The 23,275-nt window shown below is 43.2% G+C and overlaps 1 protein-coding gene across 1 annotated transcript; it reads right to left on the bottom strand.

Moving 5' to 3' along the window:
• Nucleotides 1–257: 257 nt before the first annotated feature.
• Nucleotides 258–22,631, bottom strand: LOC105384750 (mediator of RNA polymerase II transcription subunit 14). The gene is made up of 24 exons (XM_048625941.1): nucleotides 22,343–22,631; nucleotides 22,034–22,261; nucleotides 20,909–21,113; nucleotides 19,571–19,703; nucleotides 19,061–19,295; nucleotides 18,625–18,838; nucleotides 17,999–18,216; nucleotides 17,465–17,624; nucleotides 16,906–17,176; nucleotides 15,366–15,508; nucleotides 14,477–14,717; nucleotides 13,878–14,015; nucleotides 11,886–12,090; nucleotides 10,462–10,621; nucleotides 9,904–10,044; nucleotides 9,171–9,264; nucleotides 5,529–5,626; nucleotides 4,679–4,847; nucleotides 3,560–3,780; nucleotides 3,121–3,210; nucleotides 2,535–2,606; nucleotides 2,102–2,359; nucleotides 1,425–1,555; nucleotides 258–840 (listed from the first exon to the last, which is right to left on the bottom strand). Exons 1-24 carry the CDS (start codon nucleotides 22,477–22,479, stop codon nucleotides 720–722), a joined length of 4,083 nt encoding a protein of 1,360 aa, XP_048481898.1. The 5' UTR covers nucleotides 22,480–22,631; the 3' UTR covers nucleotides 258–719.
• Between the last annotated feature and the right edge of the window lie 644 nt (nucleotides 22,632–23,275).

Genomic DNA, 23,275 nt, shown 5'->3' with positions numbered 1-23,275 from the left:
ATTAAAATTAAACGTCAGTTCTTTTGTCTTTGTAATTTTTTAATTCTTTTTTGAACCGTAAAGCAATGACTGAAATTGACTAGGTGAAAATTCTATCAGGATTTAGCTGAAAGCATATTATAAATTCTGGATATTTTCCTAGACATTGAACGCAATAAGGTGTGTATTTCTTTCCACACTGAACTTATAAATAAGAAACATAGCATACCTTTTGGTGTTATTATAATTATAGCCCCATTAGTAACAACTTCAAGAAATATATAAAAACAGTGTTTATTTTCAAAAAATATTTACAGATTCAATGTTATTTCCTAGAATATTAATTTAGATGGTGTATTATTATAAACACACCTACGTATTCGCTACACCTTCTGCATTATATTTGTATTCACGGAAGTTCTTGAATCAAGTGAATCTTAATTAAATAAATTATGAAATCATTTATTTGTGTCGTCACATTATACATCTTACTGAACCTAGTCGTTTAAACCAACAAAACAAAAAATAATCAGATTCAAATTGATTTTCTTTACGAGTAGTGTGCAACAGCATGATTTTAGAGAAACAAAACATAAGCAACAAAATCCTCATTCTAAGTGATTAAATCATCAGTATAATAACTTCCAACCTATTTACACCTTTCACAGAGAAACAACAGTTCATGTAGCCACTAACTCCGCGGCTGCGTTCATGTATCCTCTAACTACATCTAGCTACGTCTACGTAGGCGGCGGCGCGGCGGCGGGCGCGGCGTCCTGGGGCAGCGCGAAGTTGGTGAGCAGGTCGCGCACTGCGGGCCAGAGAGTACACTCCGTGTGGTTCTGGTTGAACTCGCTGAATCTGTGGAGAGGGGAGTGGTGTTAAAAGGCGGTCTTCAAGAAGGGCTATTTACAACAGTGGTATGTGACAGAGGCATTATACAGGGTGTTGCAAAAAGGGTATACCCCTTACCTTTTTGCAACACCCTGTATATTATGTCCAGCAGTATAGTGTCGAAATAGTTGGATCTTATCTTGTTTTACGTTACTGCTTGAAGCTCAGTAAAAGCATCTTTCCCGAAAACCCACGTACGGTCAGCTGCATAAGTCTTTATACACTTCTGTACCTTGTCAAACTGACGAACCGTCAATGTTTCAATGAATGGATAGGCGGTTTCAGATTGACAAGGTGCAAAAGTGTATAGCTACTTATGCAGCTGACTGTACCCACTGTACCGACGCCTTAGCAGGTCCTTCGCTCGCCTACGTCCAGCAGTAAACTGGGGGGTATTAACAGATGGATATGTACCACATTACGGCTCGCGACCTATCACGTCGGTACAAATATACAGCAAAAAGCGGGTGACTCGCTTGAGAGTCACCTCTGACTACCTCTTCGGGGATTACAGTCGTGAGCATAATATATGTATGTGTGTATGTAGTTACCTCTTAAGATGCAAGTTGACGGCGAGCAGGTGCGGCTGCGTGTCCCGTTTATCCGCCAGCTGCGTGTTGTTCTGCTGCATGTCGTACACTAGCGGTAGGACTAGCTGCGTCTCGCCGCGGGTCAGGCAGATCTGCGGGAGGAGTGAGCTTAGATATGTAAATAAAAGATTTGAAAAAATATACTGAGATTTTAATACACTCACAGGCAATGAAAAAGTTCCACTCACAAAATACCGACACCAAACGACCCCAATTTTTTCAAACATTTCATTAAAAATATAAACAAAACATTATCGTTTTTAGATGGTTATATCCTAATGCTCTGTTAAATGTACTTCAATGTTCCAGAAATCGTCATTAAGCTAGCTTTTTCGGATTAGGAGTAATATGGTGCTTTTCTCAGTGGAACCTTTTCATTGCCCGTCAGTGTACGACGATAATATGAATAAAACCGTTCCTACATGTTTCGCAATCAAACTCAAAAGCTACAGTATCAAGTATCACACTAAATCGTCGCTTTACTTCAAAAATCATATGCATATTGGATTTACACAGATGAAACAGCGTGTAAACCTAAGTAGTATCGTACTGTAAAAATATTAAGCAAAATTACGACATAATTGCTTTTCTTAATATATCGAGGTTCCCAAAACTTAAATCACAAACAGCACACTCACAAAGAACAGTATCTTGTTCTTAGCCAGCAGCACCGCCGGCTGCCCAGCGGGCACGATCTGCGGCGCGGCGGGCGGGATGCGCAGCGCCCACTGCAGCGCCCACAGCGCGTTGGGCGGCGGCGCCAGCTCCGCCCTCATGAGGTTCACGAGGGACGGTAGAGCCGCCCCCGGAGCGCCCCAGATGCGCGCCCAGCCTTGCAGGGCTGTAGCACGGTAGGGGGATATTGCCACGCGCTGGTCGAAGAATTTCTCCATTACCTGGTGGTGGGGGTATTGGTTAGTATTTGTGGGAAGTCTTTGTAAAAGAACGCTGTCTAAATGGTGAAGTGAACGCTGTAAAACTCGTTTCACAGTCATAATCATTCCCGTCACGCTACTTATTTGGGATATTTAGGTGCGCACCGTACGCTCCTATATACAAGCTCCACTCTACCTGCAGGTCCTCATGCGGCCAGGTATCCTTATGATCAGGCAGCGGCGTCAGCTGCAGGTGTAGACTCTGCATGTGCTGCGGGCGCCCTCGCGCACTTGCGCGGCGTAGAGCTACAAAGATCGTAGTACGCGGCGGATTGTGCTTTTATCGCGGATTGAGTGACGGGAGCGTAAGGTGCGTCGACCGACTCAAATCGCGGCGGTGGTAGAAGTGTTATTGTGCTACCTGCAGGTCCTCATGCGGCCAGGTGTCTTTATGATCTGGTAATGGCGTCAACTGCCGGTGTAGACTCTGCATGTGCTGCGGGTGCAGCGCCGCTAACACGCAGCCTTAAACAAGCTACTCGCTATTGTAACTTCTACATACATACACAAGCTCCACTCTACCAGCAGGTCCTCATGCGGCCAGGTGTCCTTGTGATCAGGTAATGTAGTCAGCTGCAGATGTAAGCTCTGCATGTGCTGCGGGTGCAGCCAACACTCGACCTCCCTCACTCTCCTATACTTCACTTTACCTGCAGGTCCTCATGCGGCCACGTATCTTTATGATCAGGTAATGGAGTCAGCTGCAGGTGCAGACTCTGCATGTGCTGCGGGTGCAGCGCGGCGCGCGCCAGCAGCCCGGCGCCCTCGCAGCGGAACGTCACGCTGGTGGCCTCCGCTGATACGCCGGTTAGCTGGAATAGAGGGGTTGAGGTTAGGTGGTTAGTTATTTGTGGTTTATGATAGATCGGCCCAAGAACAAATCTGAATTTTCAACCCGATTTATAATATTACAGCTCTTAAAATCAGTAAGCTGAAGTGGCAGTGGTCAGTTTCATCTGCTGAAGAACCCATAATGCTACTGGTCTCGACTCAAGAACTCTGGCAAACTGAATGTGGGAAGTAGTCGGGACCGCTATACAGTCCATTTTTGGTATTTAGCCGGTAGTGGATGGATGAAGAAGGCCGAGGACAGCATGTTTTAACTTCTTTGGGAGATCTACAGCAGACGAATTATAAGTTGATTATGAAGCCAAAACTCACATAATCCTCCTGCTGCACAGTCCTCTGAAGCGTCCTCTTCATATACACACAAGCTAAGAACCGCTGCAGCGGCGCGAGCGGCGGGCCGGGCGGCGCGGCGGGCGGCGGCTCGCTCGGGGCGCACAGGGCCTCTAGGGCGCCTAGAGGCACGGGCGTGGCGGTGGCGCCTGCCCAGGCGCGCCCGCCTACTAGGACGCGGGATTGGCCTGTTGGTTGGGGACCTGGGGAGGTAGTTGATAATTAATGTAGAGATTCCGAAAAGATGCTCGAAGAGTTTCTATCGCCATTTATTTTCCTTAGTAACCAAGCCTTTTAAAATGGTGGCAGACTGCTATCATGACAACCATCACTACGATTCTACAAATGAAACTGTGGACGCTAATATGTTACTAATATCATTGGCGAGTGAATATACTAAGATACTGCCAAAACCACAGTAGTTAGACACGTATACAGACGACAAACTTAAAACATCCACCAAAACGTAACATAACGCTGCCTCTTATGGCGATTCCTTTGCTATGAAGGCGGCGTGCCTGTGGAACAGCTTACCTGTGAGCGTGAGGATGTAACCATCAATTGCAACTTTTAAGAGGAGTGTGAGGAATCATTATTATCAAACCCTAGGTTGGTAGATATTATTATATATTTATGTATTATTATGTTTATGTATTATATATTTATGTATTATATTATATTATATATTGTAGGTATAGGTATGTATTATAATTTAAGTATATTAGTAATTATTCTATTTATTGTAATATAGGTAGTTGTTTAAGGTTTAGGCATTAATTAAATTATAGGTAGATATCCCATTTTGTTAGTTTAAATTAAAGTTGTTATTTTTGTTATTGTTTACATACCTAAATTTATTATTGTACATTTTAAGAGCTTACATTACATACTTTCGATAACCACCAATCAAAGGTTGGCTGGTAGAAATTGCTTTTTAGCAATAAGTCCGCCTTTGTGCGCAAATTATAAGCTATGTTTTTTAAAATGCTTCTGTGTAAAAATTGTTTTTTGTGTGCAATAAAGTGTATATAAATAAATAAATAAATAAATAAATAAACGTACTTTATGGTACTGCAAGAAAACAAGCGCCATTATCATTACCTTTATGATGATGGTGGTGCGCGGGCGAGGCGGGCCACGTGGTGAAGGGCGAGGTGGGGGGCGGGTGCGGGGACGCCGCCAGCGGGGAGGGGGCGAGGGGGGACGCCGGCGACGCGGATACTGAGCCGACGACTGGCGGGGAGGTGAGGTTGAAGGAACTGCTGCCGATCTGGGAACGAGATAAGGTTTAGAGGTAAGATACATAAAATTGACTGGTTCTGTAACGATATCATGTAGTGAGAATATTTGGTTTTCGTCTTATTTTGAAGCGATGCCGGAAAGAAATAGAAAAATATAGATCGAAAGACAGGCAGACAGAACACAAATTACAGACTTCTTCTAGGTACTAAAGGAGGTTATCGTTATCGTTATCACTAACTAACTATTTCTTTCAGACAATAGCCAGATAAGCCTGCTGGCGTTATGACCTTAGACAGGTAGCTGTGTTGCCGCAAACTCTTTCTTCTTCTTAGCGAGTTGGTGACAAACACAAGCGCTTGTCAAAATGGTGAGAATATTATCCAGTCTGATTAGCATCTGTAGATGATTGCCCAGGGTGTGCTGACGTATAAAAAAAACATGTGAAACGCCACACGGAGAGGGTCCTTTCGTGCACCTCACTTGGGGCCTATGGGTGTTTTTAATAGCGTGTGGATTCCATCACGCACGCAGGATTGCCCGGCACGAGTGATGTGCTCAAGTATTCTTTTCATACAAGTATTCTTAGTAACGCGTGGACGCGGGAAAATGGCGTGCAATCCCGCGTGCGTTACTAAACCCGCACGCTATTAAAAACATCCTATGTCCGGCTGAGAACGTTTATTGGGTGGTAAAAACAATTGATACTCACGGCGTGTTGCGCGGGCGAGGCGGGGTGCGGCGTGACGGGCGCCGAGTGCGGCGTGTGCGGCTGCGGCGGCGTCAGCGGCGCCGTGAACCGGAGGCCCCCTGTGTGGGTAGATATAGGGGTTATGTTAATGTGGCAGTGTGGGTTATGTACCTATATTCAAGGATTGTGTGCCGACATCTGTAGTGGCTTTCGGCGTTATGTTTTTTGCCTTGGTGGCATAGTTGAAGATGGCGAAGGAGGATGTGGGTGAACACTGTGTTGCAACACAGTGTTCACCCACATCCTCCTTTAGACACCTAATAGAAAAGTAATCGAGATGCGACGAAGTTTATTCTGTACAAACGTACGTCTATTGCGGCAAGGACGCGCTCCGAATCCACTTTCACAATCACAACCTACAAATGGCAGCCATTTTCGTAAGATTATTCCTAACATTAACATTATTCCTACTAGTATAACAACTAAGATGATATATAATATATTGCACTGTTAAAGCTAGACTTAAATTATTATTACATAAAATTATGTTAAGTAGCTAGTATCTACACTATCGAATTGGTTGTAACTGTAATAATAGTGTTAGTTTTTATAAATACATAAATAATAATAAAAAAAAAACACGCACTCACGCCTTGTACTAATGTACTCCCTTGCGGGGTAGGCAGAGGTGCATTGCTGCACCCACTTTTCGCCAGAGTGTTATGTTAGTCCCAATGTAATAGGGGGCGGGTCTATTGCCATTTACGGGCACATCCAAGACCCGAGAACAAATATCTGTGTTTAAACAAATATCTGCCCCAGCCGGGAATCGAACCCGGGACCATCGGCTCAGTAGTCAGCGTCACTAACCACTACGGGGTACACTACAGAATTTCGAATTACTTTTTTACGAATATGAAAATAACGATTTTCATAATTACGAATTTCATAGTTCCGAATAATTCACAATCCCGAATTTTAAGTTTCCGAATAGCGAAAATCACGAATAGTATAATAAACGAAATTTCATACCACAGATTAATTTTTTTTTTTTTTTTTTTTATAAGTTTTTATTTCCATAAGCTTAATCTATTACAGTCATGCAACAATCACAAAAACCCGCAGGGTTTATCTGAGATTGCGGAGTTCGGATCTTGAGACAATTACAAAACAATAACAATAACAGAATAGTAGGTTAGGTACCCGGCAAGATAAATTATATTTATAATTGAACACTTATAACAACTGGTGTTCGCGGCCGGTCCGCACGCACAGCACGCTCCCGCCTGCCCGTGTGTGCGGGCCGCCCGCGATTTACACACACAATAGACAGCAAATTAATGCCTACATATCTTATACAATAGGTTCAATCTACTTATCCGTGGGTACATATTATTAGAAGTTAAATTAAAATAAAATAAAAGCAATAACAAGATAGTAATACTTACATCTACAGCATGTACTCACAGTCACCACTACTAGCAAAGTGTTTTTTGATCGATAACATGAAGTTTTTGTCGTTTAGGTAACTTTGTGTGGTATCATCATTCAGATCATTTAATAAGTATGGGAGAAGATACTCGCAGGTTCTTCTACCGTATACGTTGTTAAACTTAGGTAGATTATATTTTTTAGTGTAACTTAGTGTCCTCAGGGATTTATAGCGAGTCTTAGGTTTTAATATGCTAATACAGTTATTATACTCTTCCTTAAGAATAGCAATCTTAATTTTTTGGTTAATAGGTAGAATGTTACAGTGCTGAAATAAGCCTATTTCATTATTTTCATACAACATTTTAGTTCTTTTGTTAACAATAGTTTTTAACAATTTTAGTTGAAGCTTGTATATATTTATAAGATAGGTTTTATAGGTTCTTCCATAACTACTTAATCCGTAACTAATAATACTATCAGCAAGAGCAAGGTATAGTGTTCTTAGTAACCTATATGGTAGTTTATACTTCAGTATAGCTAATCTGCTTGCAATTGAGCGAAGTTTATCACAAATGTAATTAATATGAGGCCCCCAATTGAGCCTGTGGTCAATTATAAGACCAATATACATATGTTGGTGTACAAAATCAATATTTTTACATTGGCACCGTATGTTATTTAGGTGTAGACATGAATGTTCGTGAGCGACGATGGTAGGTACATATGGGGTTTTATTGTGAGATGAGTGAATGTGCATTACTTTTGTTTTATCCGCGTTAATGATTAGACCCACATCGTGCGCCCACTTACAAAGCAAGTTAAAATTATTCTGCATTATGTATTCAGCCGTAGATAAGTTCTTATGTGATACAACAATACAAGTGTCATCGGCAAATTGATAAATAGACCCCTCTTTGATAACATTGGTCATGTCATTAAAATGACGAAAGTCATATTTCCGAATATTATAATTTCGATGTGTCAAAAGTACGATTATTTATTATATCGAATTGTTAAAATTACGAATTCCGAATTTTTAATATTCCGAAAATACAAATTCCCGAATGTTTTAAGTGAACAAGAAATAGTCATGTATTAGGAATAGTACGAGTATGTTTATTAACAGCATAATCCGTATACAAACAATATTTTTTAAGCTGTATTATATGAAACGCTCCGCTCCGCTTCGCTGCGCTCCGCTTTGTTTTTCGATATCTATGTGCACCTAACACGCTCCTCCTCGCTTTGCTCGTCGTCGCACCTATCTTTAGGTTTGGGTCCTAAGCTTTTTAAGGTTAACCACCGTAAAAATCCGAGCAATCGTATTATATTATATTGGCTTTGTTCTGTAACTTAACAACAAATACTACAAATATTTTACTGTATAACAAAAAATTTACTCTATATTTGATTTGAAACGCTCCGCTCCGCTTCGCTGCGCTCCGCTTTGTTTTTCGATATCTATGTGCACCTAACACGCTCCTCCTCGCTTTGCTCGTCGTCGCACCTATCTTTTGGTTTTGGTTCTGAAGTTTTAAAGACGTTTATGTATTTTTGTCAAATGTAATCAATTTAGTAAAATTAATATTGAAATTATCTTAATTTAAATTAATAATGTAATAAAAATAGAGTAAGTAATGATATTAATTGGTTAAATTAATAAATAATGTATAATTAGTTATAGAAATGTAATCAATTTAGTAAAGTTAATAATTAATAATGCATCATAATGAATTTAAGATAATTGATAAAATTTTGATATAGAATGTTAAATTGTAAAATGTAAAACTATATAAAATTAATACTTAAGTCACTTTAGTTTGGAAATAAATGGCATATTATATGATGATTTTTTGTCAAAATCACGAATTATCATATTTCCGATCGGGATTTTAATATTTCGTGATTTTAATAAATAGGTATTTTATTTTTCGTATATTAAAGTATTCGTATTTTTTAACGTTCGTATATTTAACAATCGTAATAACAATATTCGTGATTATAATATTCGAAATTATAATTATCGTAATTTTTATAATTCGATATTTTAAAAAATCGGTATTGCAATATTTCGTAAATTACATATTCGGTGTTATCAAATTCGGAAAAAAGTTTTTCGGAATATTTGGGTGTTCCCACCACTACGCCATTCGGTCGTCTCACTAACCACTACGCCATTCGGTCGTCACATAAATAAATAAATATACATAATATTAAATATATATTTACCGGGCGGCATAGGCGACACGGGCGAGGGCGGGTTGTCGTCCTCGGCCAGCAGGCGCGCGCTCACGCTGTCGTCCACGTAGCGGGACAAGAACGCCTGAGAAGAACAAATTATAACAATTAATAAAATCATTCGTTTCAAAATGAAAGTGTGTAATTCGAAAGAATTCTTGTAACGTGAGTAAGAACTTACCGTCAACTTATGTGCTGTAGTTTGAGTTCTGCGCTAGTTCCAATACATAGTAATCATGAGTAAATTATGTGAATCAGTTTGAGATTGGGGATTACGTGCCGGTGGTCACAAGTTCGAAAGTGATTTATTTCTATTGCGTTGCATGAACTTATCTACAAGACCTATTGCATTATATTAATTTACCTGCGTAGATGGACACATAGTATAGGCTTTGTTCGGGCTGCTACCGAACAATTTTGGTCCTTCGAGCCGGATTAAAAGTAAGATACTTTCTTCATGTCACAGCTATAGCCATAATTTTGTCGCTCTTTCTATCTATGCGTTGTTCGGGCTGCTTTTGAACACTTTTGGTCCTTCGAGCCGGATTAAATGTAACTAACAGCTATAGCCGTTATTGTGTCGCTCTTTCTATTTAGTCACCTGTATCAGAGTACAAAAATGTTGGTTCCTCGAGCCGGATTTTTTTAATTTATAGTGTCTCAGCTATATCCATTATTGTGTCACCCTATCTATCTAGCCACTTGTATCACACAGTACACGCACCTTGAGTCCCTGCGCGGGCGCGAACTCGTCGACGACGGAGGAGCGGTCGAACTTGGAGTAGGAGCCGTCGCGCACGGACACCACGCCGCCGCCGCGGATGCACACCTCTAGGGAATATGCTCCCGCGTAGATTATGCGGATCTGTGGGGGTTTGAGGATGTTATTAACATATTTGTTATGAAATAAACAAAATAACAAAGGTGTTGGAAATGAAACTGCGCCAAAAGTCTCATTTCCAACCGTTCAATTGGAGAGAATGTGACGTCGAGCGTGCTACTACGAGCTTGTGTCGCGCACTTCTATTTTGCGACAAAGGGTTGTTATATGAAAGGATACACTGTTTGAGGTACATTGATCAAGAGTGTTTTTATCAAAATATTTTATTTATATAATTTTTTTTAAATTTCGGTTTGGTTAGTTCCTTTTTGGAGCAATTTATTTTGTGTAAAGAAATAGTTCTGTGTTTTAACAATTTTACAGTAGTAGCCCGTATTTACATTACACGAGTTCATCTCTAAACAAAAGACCACTACCAATAAAAAACACAAATCCACTAACCTTCCTCCAAGAGTGCGCTAACAGTGTGAACGTGGGCGTCGGCATCTGCGTCCTGACATGATGGAGCCCTAGTTGAGGCAGCGTGGGCAGCCGGCCCAGTGCTAGTAGCGGGGCGTAGGTCTCTCGAAGGACTACGCCTAGTGACATGAGGTCTTTGTGCCTGGGGATAATGTGAAAATTAGTGGCTATAAAAAATTAGGTCGGCGGCAGTAGTCGGCATCTGCGTATTGACATGATGCAGCCCTAGTTGAGGCAGTGTGGGCAGCCGGCCTAGAGCTAGTAGAGGCGCGTAGGTCTCACGGAGGACCACGCCTAGCGACATTAGGTCTTTGTGCCTGGGGATAACGTGTTAATTAGATTAATGCTGCTATAAGCGGCAGTAGCGAAGAGTGGCCGCCATCCGGGGCAGCACGCCTATGGAAATTAGGTCTTTGTGCCTGGAAATGAATTATAAATGAGAATATCCTGCTTTTGGAAGGCTGGAGTTTGTAACAATGTTGAAATCTGTGGAATGGATGAAATTATATGCCGGTGTCGTCACCTAGGCGACACCCTCACGCCAACGTAAATGTGTGATTCCTTTTATTACACTACTACCGCTACTGAATGACGGCGGTGGTTACTGTATCATTCGGTTCTACCTTTTTTGGCATAAGATTTTTTTGCCTAATCTCGTATTGCATAGTAACGTTTGGTCAAAGTCTCGTTACGCCGAAAATCGTATGGCATAAATCTCGTTTAGTAAAAAGTTATTTCGCATAACATTGTTTAGCCTAATAATGGTATGGTCAAATCTTGAATAGCCTAATAATGCTATGGCATAGGTTTATACAAAGTAATAATATTTGTTTGGCTTTAACTTTGACGGAGCGTCTCCCTACATAGCGCAAACTGGTGCCTTGTATTGTTTCCGCTGCTTGGAAAACGCTCCGCTCCGCTTCGCTGCGCTCCGCTTTGGTTTTGATGAACATGTGCACCTAACACGCTCCTCCTCGCTTTGCTCGTCGTCGCACCTATTTTTAGGTTTCGATCTCATGGGGTTTGTAATAATTATATTGGTCGTTAACTTTCGATTTTTTGATCATACAATATCGTGATTTTCGGGATGTAGGAGAAAAATACCACAATTTGTACATTTACTACATACTTAATATATGATTTATTAAGATAACATTAGGAGAAACAAGATTATACATAGGTATAGACGAACATAAATTTGAGCAAACGAAACTTAGGTGTTTAAAGATTGTGCCTAAAGAGTTTTAGACGAAACGAGCCTTATGCCACATAAGTCTTGGCAAAGTGATGGTTCGGCCAAAAAAGTTTAGACCATACGAGTTATGCGAAATGAGTTTTGGTCAATAAAGATTATGCCAGATGAGCGGAACCCGTATCATTCACTCACCGTTCATTCACTCACTCACCAGTTGAGGTAGTGGTCGAGGTGGTGGTGTATGACGTGGTGTGCGTTGTTGGCGGGCTGGTGCGCGGGGGTGGCGACTCTGTACCGCTGGGTGGTTGCGCTCCACTGTATGACGGCGGTGGCTCGCTGGCCGGCTCCGAAGCCGATGACCAGGGTTCGGTACGTGTAGGAACGGATGCAGATGCCCGCCCAGAGTGTTTCGCGTTCTGTGGAGGGGTAGAGGTTGAGATATGGATGGATGTTTGGTTAAATGTGATAAATCACTTGATTGTACCTTCGTTCATGGGGAAACACATCTGACAGAACCCTTATTACATTCGAATAAGGGTAGATTTTATTTGTATCAAATGTTTTTCCCCGTGAAATGGAATATAATAAGGTGTTTATTGCAACTCGAAACATATAGCTGTGGGAAGTATGTAAGTGCTAATGTAGACCACTGCAATGTGTACCGCGTTCCTTAGGGTAAACCTACCGCCAGAAATCGTTCCATGGACTGTTTAACAAAATGTGTGTAGTATAGCTGAACATAAAAGAGTAGAGAATAATTGAGGGCGTGGCAATCTAAGAAAGTGGCCACACTATTATAGTATAGAAAACGGACAAAAGTATCACGATACTTTAGCAGAAAAAATCAAAACGAGAAATGTTTCAAATATTTACTAATTATAAAATGCCACTTTTTGGGGAGGTTTATGTTAAGAGAAGAAATTAGTAGGGGAGAGGGGGGCAGTCTTGAATGAATTTCATTAAATCAAATCAACTGTAACTTTTATTTCATTGTGTATTTCATAATGTTTTTTGCACTGAAACACGTGTTGGTTATCCCATTATGTAATTACTATAGGAGAAAAGTGATAGTATCACACATCGATATTTTATTACAGTTTTTTCTTGCTCAGGAAAAAGTTCAAATGTGCCCCGGCAATTCTTCTAAAACTGTGTTTACCGATTTTCCTGCAACAAATTATTTAATTGGTCAGAAAAGCAGTGACTTGCAAATTATTATGTCTGGGGAATTTATACCGACTCATATTTTTACAATAGGTACTCTAACACGGAGGGACCGACACACATAGACACCTACAGCTGTAAAACTTATCGATACCCTTTTTGAGTCGGGGGTTAGTAAAAAAGTATCTAGACCTGATGTTTTAACAACATTATCATCCAGACCCTGATGTCATGTAACGTTTGACACTAGTATTTTCTAACCTCTATAAGAATAACAAATACACATTGAAAGGCATTCTATTACATCAAAATAGTACTTTTTTACAAGAAATATAAGCAACGTATGTTAATGGTTAGAAATTAAGTACCTACTCACCAGTATAAAACGCTGCTCTTTCATAAACATCGTATATATTGACTAATACTTCTCCAGCCTCATTCTCCGCCAAACATCGTAGGTAAACGCTGTAAATCATCTGTCTAGTTTCGCTGCGAATGGTTTTATTCATTTTCACTTCGTGAACAAACTCAACAATCCACAAAACTCCAAAATTTATCAAAATTCGATTTGTTTATACATGAACAGGGCGAGTTTGACATTCTAACCATAGAAACAGACCACAAATCACAAGTTTTTTTTTATTGCCAGGTTTAAATCTGTTTAGTTCCAAAAACATTAATCTCTACTCTTTTGTGTTCAGCTATACCGACAACGCACACGTGTACAGTTCCTCTTTGTCCAACCACAATTTAACTCAGCCTCTCCGTCCACTGGACACATGACTACAGTAGACACAATACCCTGTCTCGGGCGCTGCATGAAGTCGCGCCGCCTCCGTGCCCAGCTCGTACTGCAGGGGCGTGCACTCCGACACACATGGCTACAGGAGACACAGTACCCTGTCTCGGGTCCAGCTCGTACTGCAGGGGCGTGCACTCCGACACACGTGACTACAGTAGACACAATACCCTGTCTCGGGCGCTGCTCGTACTGCAGGGGCGTGCACTCCGACACACGTGGCTACAGTAGACACAGTACCCTGTCTCGGGCGCTGCATGAAGCCGTGCAGCAGCTCGTGCAGGTGCACGATGGCGCTCCAGTCCTGCAGCAGCGCGTCCGCCGTGCGCGCCGCCTCCGTGCCCAGCTCGTACTGCAGGTACACGCAGCGGCGCTCTCCTGGGGAGAAATAAGGCTTTAGAATGGAATAGAATAGAATACTGTTTATTATGCACCATAAAAAAAACATTACAATTTAACAACTTATATATAAAAAAGTACAACAAAAGGCGGTATCTTAATATGTATAAAGAAGTGTATTCATATATAGCGAAATATCGTGCAGGCAGGTATTTCCGCGCTTAAAGCCTGGAATGAGACATAGCATCACAAAAATTCACCCTCCCACTCGCAGGTGTTAAATAGCAGAGCCCCAAGTCTACAAACTAGCACACTTGAGACCCAGAGATAGTGTCGTCGCGTGTATTGCGCCGATTCACCGTTATGTGCACGGAACCTTAATGTTAAAATACATGCAAACATAATGCGGAATATCATGAGCGCCGATATTTCTGCGCTTAGTTCGTCATCATTGTAATACCATTCGACTAAAAACAATCAAAACAACAATAGATACAAACCTTGCTCCTTAGGATTAGGAGTCCTAACCGGCGAGCCATGGAACACAATCTCCGCCGTCCAAACCCTCGCCTGGTTCTTAGTGGTCAGCCGCAGAGTGGCAGCCAATAGGCGCGCTCGCAACGCGTCGGCGGCCACTGCGCATGCGCCGGGCGGCGTGGGGAGGGACACTATGCGCATGCCTAATGCTGACCCGCTCCATTCTGGTTGGACGCCGCCGTGGGTCACGCCGCGCGCTGCTAGCTGGTGGTGGGAAGGAGATGCATATGGTTATTCAAGGACATTTTTTGGTTTTGGAATAGAGTAATGAAATATATTTATCGAAGAAAGTACCAATTACAAAATAGGTAGCCAGCTTTCTACCTTTCTACCGCCTAATGCCGGCTTGCTTATGTAGGTGGCAACCCTAATCTACTCCAGACAAGCCTAAAATTGCACTGAGGTGCGATCACAAGATTCTCGAACCTCCGTTAACATTGCGTATCGTTGGATATATGTCACTGTCACTGTAAAATGTAAGGTGACGTCTAGATTCGAACGAAATTCTTTCGCGGGCTGGCGGCGCGCTCTGATTGGTGCTCGCATGCCGCCCGGGCGCTGTGATTGGTCCTACCTCCTGCGCCAGGTTGACGGTGGGCACGCGCTCGTCGGCCGCGGCCACCACGTGCGCCAGCTCGGGCAGGAAGTACGCGGGCTGGCGGCGCGCTCTGATTGGTGCTCGCATGCCGCTCGGGCGCTGTGATTGGTCCTACCTCCTGCGCCAGGTTGACGGTGGGCACGCGCTCGTCGGCCGCGGCCACCACGTGCGCCAGCTCGGGCAGGAAGTACGCGGGCTGGCGGCGCGCTCTGATTGGTGCTCGCATGCCGCTCGGGCGCTGTGATTGGTCCTACCTCCTGCGCCAGGTTGACGGTGGGCACGCGCTCGTCGGCCGCGGCCACCACGTGCGCCAGCTCCGGCAGGAAGTAAGCTGGTTGGCGGCCTCGTGCTGCTCGTAGGGAGTGCCCGCCGAGCTTGCGCTTGCCCGGCTGCATGCCTGAGGGGAGGAATATAGCATTAGAAGGTGAATGAAAGACAGTTTAGACCTAAATGGGATATACATAAAGGGCTCATTTAAACTCAAGGGTGGTCCAAGATTGGAGCGATATAGCCATATGTTCAACAAACATCCAATACACGAAACTAAATATCAGCATCGGCCGATAACCACTACACCATCTACTGTATAACACTACTACTACTAACCTGGCGTATCAATCGGCGTGAACGGCGGATGCGTCAACGTGAACGCATCTAACTCCACCAATGACGTCAGCCTCAGGAACGCGCGCGCCCCCCCCGCGCCCCTCGCCCCACCCCCCGCCGCCCCTCCCCCCTCGCACTCGTCCGCCGTGCAGCGCACCGCCGCGCCCAGGTGGAAGGTGAAGGCTTTTTTCATTCAGCATCCAACACCAGAGAATAAATATCTTCTTCGAGAATCCCGGTGGAACCGCTACGCCATGTAATCGCTACATATCTAAATCTAGCTACTTACCAAGTGAATCAATCCGTACTGGAACCGCTACGCCATGTAATCACTATAGATCTAAATCTAGTCACTTACCAGGCGAATCAATCCGTACCGACAATCAGCGTGACACTAAAAAGCTTTTTGAGCTATCGAATCGCAAAAAAATACTAACCAGGCGTATCAATCGGCGTGAACGGCGGGTGCGTCAGCGTGAACGCGTCCAGCTCCACCAATGACGTCAGTCTCAAGAAGGCCCGCTCTCGCCCCGCGTCCCTCGCCCCACCCCCTCCTCCTCCCGCTCCCCCCTCGCACTCGTCCGCCGTGCAGCGCACCGACGCGCCCAGGTGGAAGGTCAAGGCTTCCTTCATTCAGCATCCAACACCAGAGGATATAAATAACATCTTCTGCGCAAATAAAAACCCGGATCGAACCGCTACGCAATGTAATCGCTAGTTAGTTACCAGGCGAATCAATCCGTACTGACGATCAGTGTGACACTAAAAAGTTTTTTGGGGTATCAAATCACAATAAAGAAAATATAAAGAAACTAACCTGGCAAAAAAATACAAACCTGGGGTATCAATCGGTGTGAACGGCGGGTGCGTCAGCGTGAACGCGTCCAGCTCCACCAATGACGTCAACCTCAGGAACGCCCGCGCTCCCCACGCGCCCCTCGCCCCGCCCCCTCCTCCCCCCGCTCCCCCCTCGCACTCGTCCGCCGTGCAGCGCACCGCCGCGCCCAGGTGGAAGGTCAGGGCTTCCTACATTCAGCATCCAACACCAGAGAATAAATATCTTCTGCGTGAATCAAAACCCGGTGGAACCACTACGCCATGTAAGATCTTAATCTAGTTACTTACCAGGCAAATCAATCCGTACTGACAATAAAGACTTTTGAGGAATAGAATCGCAAGAAAACTAACCTGGCGTATCGATCGGCGTGAACGGCGGGTGCGTCAGCGTGAACGCATCAAGCTCCACCAATGACGTCAACCTCAAGAACGCGCGCGCTCCCCCCGCGCCCCTCGCCCCGCCCCCCGCTGCTCCTCCCCCTCCCCCCTCGCACTCGTCCGCCGTGCAGCGCACCGCCGCGCCCAGGTGGAAGGTCAGGGCCACGGACCACGCGCTGCTGGTGTTGGCGCTGTTGCTGCTGGTGGCTGATGTGCCGGCGGCGACTTCTTTCATTTCTACTACCTGTGGAGGAGGATAAAAACTTTCTACAATGCTGATAGTATAATATATCTACAAAAATGGAACTGCCTGTGTGGGCTAGAGGTAGAAGCTCTGCTTCAACAGTTTCAACCATAACCAGGACTATAATTTTGAATTTCTACATTGTTGTAAAAAGTTTGATTAGGACATGGAAGGCTGAAGTAAAGTCAGGTGAGGTTGTGAGTGTGATGGAACTATTGAATATTGTGCTAACACTTGAGGCCGGCCCGCATGTGCTATACTTATATACTACACATATTATGTACTCACAAGTATATGGTCCGTGTGTCGGTGCAGCGTCACGTACAGCCTGTGGGGCGACAGCTGCTGCAACGGGTGGTCGGGCCCGGGCAAGAAGGGCAAGTGTTCACAGACGCTGGCCGGGAGATGTTGCAGGGTTTTCTCGCAACGACGCGCTACGAGCCAGAACCTGTGGAGTTGGTGAAGTGGTTAGTGGAGTTGCCGGTAGATGGCAATATTTCAGGATTTTAAAAAAGGGGCTCGGGGATATAGTGAGCTTTTTTGCTCGACTTGGTGGGAGATAACTGTTAAGGTAACCAACAATGCTACTAAGGTGACAAACTCTAGTTCATTTAAGTTTGTTGAGTGACTATATACCTACCTACAGATGTTTTTCCCGCGATTTTAGATAGATAGATGTGGTTGCATAATGAAAGTTACTCAGCTCGGTACGGTTGTAACTGCCAACTGGATCGTCACTGCTAAAATTCCACTCTGTTACCACTACCAAAAATGCAGAAAAACCTTTTGTCAACTTAATTTTCTACATTAATATTCAGTTACCTGAGTTGCGTCAACAGCCCCTTTATAACATTAGTATCAGCTGCATTCAGTGCTGTAGCTAACTCCTGCATGCGCGGCGCGTGCGGGTAGGCGGGCACGCGCGCGCGCAGCCGGCCCGCGTGCGCGCCTACTGAGACTAAGAGTTGTTCTGCTCGAAGGCACGGGGCGGCTACTGAGCAGGCCAGGACGCACGGCCAGCCGCCCACTGTGCATTCCACCTGGGAGGAAACGTCGTTTTATTTTAGTCATCACATCAAATATCTATCGTGGCAAGCTAATTTTCCGCATTTAGCCTCTAAGGTGGATCAAGGGGTAAATAAGGTGAAAATCAACCAAAATATTACCACATAAAAGTTTAACGCATGGGGTTTTGACAGATTCATAAGGCATTGGACGCAAATCACCATGTTTTTAGCGTGTCGTTGAAGAATACAGGGGCCAGAATAGGGTTTGTAACCGCATTGAAAGGATTTGGTAGTCAGATTAACTGAATCTCTGACTGGCCAGGGTATGTGTTGGCTGAGCGTCCACCATAGAACAAACTGCGATCCTAGACGCGGTGCGGTGGGTAAAACAGTGTTAACAACGCCATCTATATTTCCTACTGCGAACCTCTAACTACTCACCCCAAGCTCATTCAGCAGCAGCTTCAGATCAGCCAGTCGTTGCCTCGACCTCACGTGCACCGTGTGAGCCAGTAGCCGCTCCATAGATGGCGCGTGTGGACTCAATGCCGCTGCCACTCGCTCGCCGCCAGCTAGGGCTGGGACGTGCCACGCGCACAGGTTGTCGCCCTCTGCGCCGATGATGAGGCGGTAGCCGAGCTCGCAGCCTAGCTCTCTGAGGGGTGAAAGTGGGGTTTAAGTTATTTATATTGTTAGGTAGTAGGTTTTCTCCGTGATCTTTTCTGAGCGTTTTAAAGCGATAAAAAGAAGCCAATACTTAGGGAGGGATATTACAGCAACATCGTAGTACAGTAAAGGCTGTTACAATATTATAAATTGTTTAACTTTGAGACACATAGATGGCGTTACCACAGCATAAAACAAAAGCCAAACTCACCTCCAATACGACACCTGAAGCCTCTGGCCTGGCGTGTACCTATCCACCTGCAGATGCTTGGACAGGCGGTCTCTGCACAGCCTCAGCGTCTGCGTGTACAGAAGCTCCAACGACAGCGAGCGACAGAAGAACCTGAGCGCGGCGAGGGCGCCACTGAGCCCGGCGGCGGCGAGGCGCGCCTGCGCCACCCCGCGCAGCCAGTTGAGCTGTGAGCTGTGGACTAGCGGCTTGCCCTCTGTGAGAGATGGGGAGGTTTTAGGAAGAGTATTTAGGGTTCTAGACTGCTGCACTGGACTACATAACTCTAAAAAATAGTGAGGGATCTTATCGGTTTATACGCGTTTTTATATTGTTTTAGGGATAATAATCACCGTATTTTAACTTCTTTATATTTTATTTACTTATGTAGAACCTTAGATATAATTATTTATTGTGCTACTTTCACCTGTAATCTTTTATTTTTATTCGACATTATAGTAGGAAGAGGTTATGTTTGTTAGCAGTATATACCTCCGGTCTCGTTGTCCTGCACCAGTATAGCGATGTCGAGCAGCCGCCACGGCAGATTGGGCGCGTCGCCCATCACCGTCAGCGACACGCTGAAGTCTTGCCCCACTGTGAACGTGGCGCGACCGTTCTCCACCTGTGTAAGGAAACTTTTGATGAGTAAATGTAATTATATTAAACCATTTCTACATAACATACAGACACATACAGCTAAAGACAATAATTAATAATAAGTTATGCTGTTACAAAAATGAGCCGTTTTCCTTGACAGCTGTCAGTTGAGCTTTTGGGTAAGCCGATAGATGGCGTGAAAACGCAGTGTACCAACTGTCAAAAATTACATAGAGAGCAAAGAGTACTAAACTCAGAATAAGAACTCACTAGTTGTGATTAAATGTCGGGTGGTAGCGCGAGCCATCCTTCCGAGGCTCAGACTGCATGTGGCTTGGGATAGTGCTATGTATTCTGTGAATAGTCCTTTTCAAAACCTTTCTAAAACCAAAAATGTTACTTGGGTATACTTTCCATTTACTTCACCTTTTACAAAGGATTTGGATGACAATGACAAAGCAAATATAACATAAGCACTACTACGTTGCTACTATATTATTATTGTAAATGCTTTGATCAAACTTACCTCTGAACCAAGGCGGCTTTCCGTCCAGTTAGTTTGGCATTCCGTTTTCGTAACTCTATCTTCAGATTGGCAAGGGACCATGATCCATAGTCCTTAGGCATTATTACAGTATAGCAGTCACTATCACAAGAGTCACTATCTCACAAGAGTCACTATCTCAAAAGAGTCACTATCTCAAGTGCACTAACTCTACAGTATCAAGGGAGGAGGAGCAGATAGCTCAACTACAACTCAATTAATACAGGAGAAACACAAGGAAACTGAGAAAACTTGAAAAGAATGGCTGTACGCACAATCGCACTGAACGCTGAAGCAACAGTGACATCGACATCATAGAGAAAATAATACTACAATTCTACCTACCTACGTCACTTTCACATTTCGTTAGCCTCACAGAATAACATATTGTGATCTGAGTGTGTTCTGAGGGTTTGAAAGTTGGTACAACCCCAGACAACGCCATCTATTTCTCCAAAAAGGAACTTTTTTTTTTTAACAAACGCCTCATTGCTGAGTCAACTTCTGCCAGTTATCATTGTATTCCACAAACACAATTTGTTACTGCTATAGTAGAAGGTATCTAAATCCAACAGCACTACTGAATATCTAGTTATGCATATGATTCACATCTACAATGGAACAGATAACAGACACAGATACAAACCCACTATCCTGATCATGAGTTAAAAATAGAAAATACACACCTTCAAATTCCTAACATCATTGGGCAGTGAAGCAGTAGTCAGTCTCTGCCTGACCACATGAGCCAGAGCCCGCAGTGTGGATCGCTTCTCGGCTGGCGTGAGCGAAGGCGGCGGCACTAGGCGCTCGCGAACCACGGCTGGCAGCCGGCTGTATGTGCCCAGAGTCAGCACCTCTACTGCGGCCGCCATGTGGAAGGTGGGCAGTCTGTGGGGAGAAGTAAGTGTTTAGTGAAGTGGCCTGCATCTATACAACAACAATTGCTTTGTTGATAGATGGTTGTTGATGATATCTCGGATAGACCAGACATATGAGATTCCATTCCAGAAATCCTATGCTGTCCCACTGCTCGACATTGCCATTGTACATGGAGCAAAGGTATGCAGTGGCTGACAAAGGTGTGCAATCATGAAGTTCTTGGGTTTTGAGTAAACTTCAAAAGAATAAGGTTTTGCCAGACATCCATGAGTGATTGTGGGAAAAGTTTTGCATTCAAAGTAAGGCCTATCACAGGCCACTATGTTGTACTAATGGGGCCTTTAGATTAGAAACTTATAAACGTTTTCAATACGTACCTAAATCAATCACATGCTTGATAGTTTTCTTGAGTAAATAAGAACATCTTTCATAGAAATCTTACAAGTAAATAAAAATAAATGTATGAAGTAATTATTATTATGATGAATGCTGGTATGTAGCATAGTACAAGATTATCAAATACGCAGGGTTCTAGATCAGGGTTCAGAATAGGAGTTGTGGTACATAAGTGTAGTTTATCCCGGTGTCTAGAGCCTTCTAAATGTTGGTTGAACTGGTTTTCAGAATTTGCAAACTTTCCGCATATTCCACAAAAGAACTTTTTATTCTTACTAGCACTTTTATTACTATGTGGGTTACTGTCCATTTTCAGCCTCAAAATCAAAGGATATGCTGGTAATATAGAAGGTTGCTGAAAGGTTGTTGAAAACTGAAAAGTTTTTTTTACTTCTACCCACATTATTGAAATAAAATGTAATAATTTGTCTATACCCTCATTCTGTATACTGCCTGAAACCATCAATTTGTAGGTAAATATTGATGTTGTTGTTAATTATTATGATAATGAAATTTATACAATACAAACATACCTGGCATGAACTAGTGTTTCCCGGGCGACTCTAGCCAATACATCTGCAGTCTCTACAAACAGCAATGCCTGTTTGTCCAAGAAGTTCATGATATGTGCAGACCGATCCACTTTGGTGGCACTGCTGGCCCACTTCACCAGTGCAAGGAGACGCACAAACAGCTGTCTGGTGCGAGCACTGAACTTGTAGATCTCAATCTTCCGCTCCATATCGGTCTTTCGTGGCAACCTGCAAAGTAAAGTAGGTCTATGAACTGCTCTGTATAATCTTAATCTAGCTATAGTTTAAATATATTTGTAGGTTACTTACAACTCAGCCAGCACAGTGAGTTCATCGTAGGTTCTTTGGACAATGAAGTCGATCAGAAAAGCGAGGGATATGGAGCCGCCACGGGGACCGCCACCTTCCGACCCCTGGGCACAGCCCTCGATAGCCACAGGAACCATACTGATTGATTAGAACTGTATGGATATCAAACCAAATAAAGCTTTAAATCATTTTAAGGCAAAATCGTTACACTAAATCACCAAACAATCAGTATTTATCAAAATACAAGTATCCAACAAACAAAAATCCGAGTGATCGACACAAAAACCAAAACCAAACTAAATTACTAAAAAAAAAAGTAGACCACAGAATAAAAAGTAGAAGGAGAAAGCTGTCAGTTTGACACACAGATGACAGACAGTCGGTTATCGTCGCACGAGCTAGTTATTATTCTGAGGCAGCGCGCTGGTTGGCCAAGTACTATACTAGTGATGTGGTTTGCATAAATTTCATCGAAATTTATTTAGTTCATAATATTATTTTATCATGTTTAGTTTGACAATCACGTGAATGGTCTTACAAGACTATGACTAGGATCCGCGATGAAGTCCCCCACTAGCCAATGTCTTACAAGTTCAGTGAAATATTATTGAATTCATAGCTGCTATTAATTTTATGTTAAAAATGTTGCGCCCGGTATTTGGTTTATGTGTAAGAAAACAAAATCCAGATTTATTTATTTATTTATTTATTATAAAAACAATAATGCTTAACAGCTATGGCCAACACGCGATTATTGCTAGGTAGTACAACAATTATGTATTTACAAAATAGAATCTAGCATTCAACAAATACAATTAAAATTATACAAAAAGAAACATAAAATACAACATTAAATAAAACAGAATTAAAAATCTATATAAATTGAGATCATTTTAAACAATAAATAACATATATCTTAGGAACTATAAAGTA

Source organism: Plutella xylostella, chromosome 15, assembly GCF_932276165.1.
Source record: "Plutella xylostella chromosome 15, ilPluXylo3.1, whole genome shotgun sequence".
Classification (NCBI taxonomy): Eukaryota; Metazoa; Arthropoda; class Insecta; order Lepidoptera; family Plutellidae; genus Plutella; species Plutella xylostella.
The sequence above is the reverse complement of the archived record's forward strand: the minus strand, read 5'-3'. Positions and strand labels throughout refer to the sequence as shown.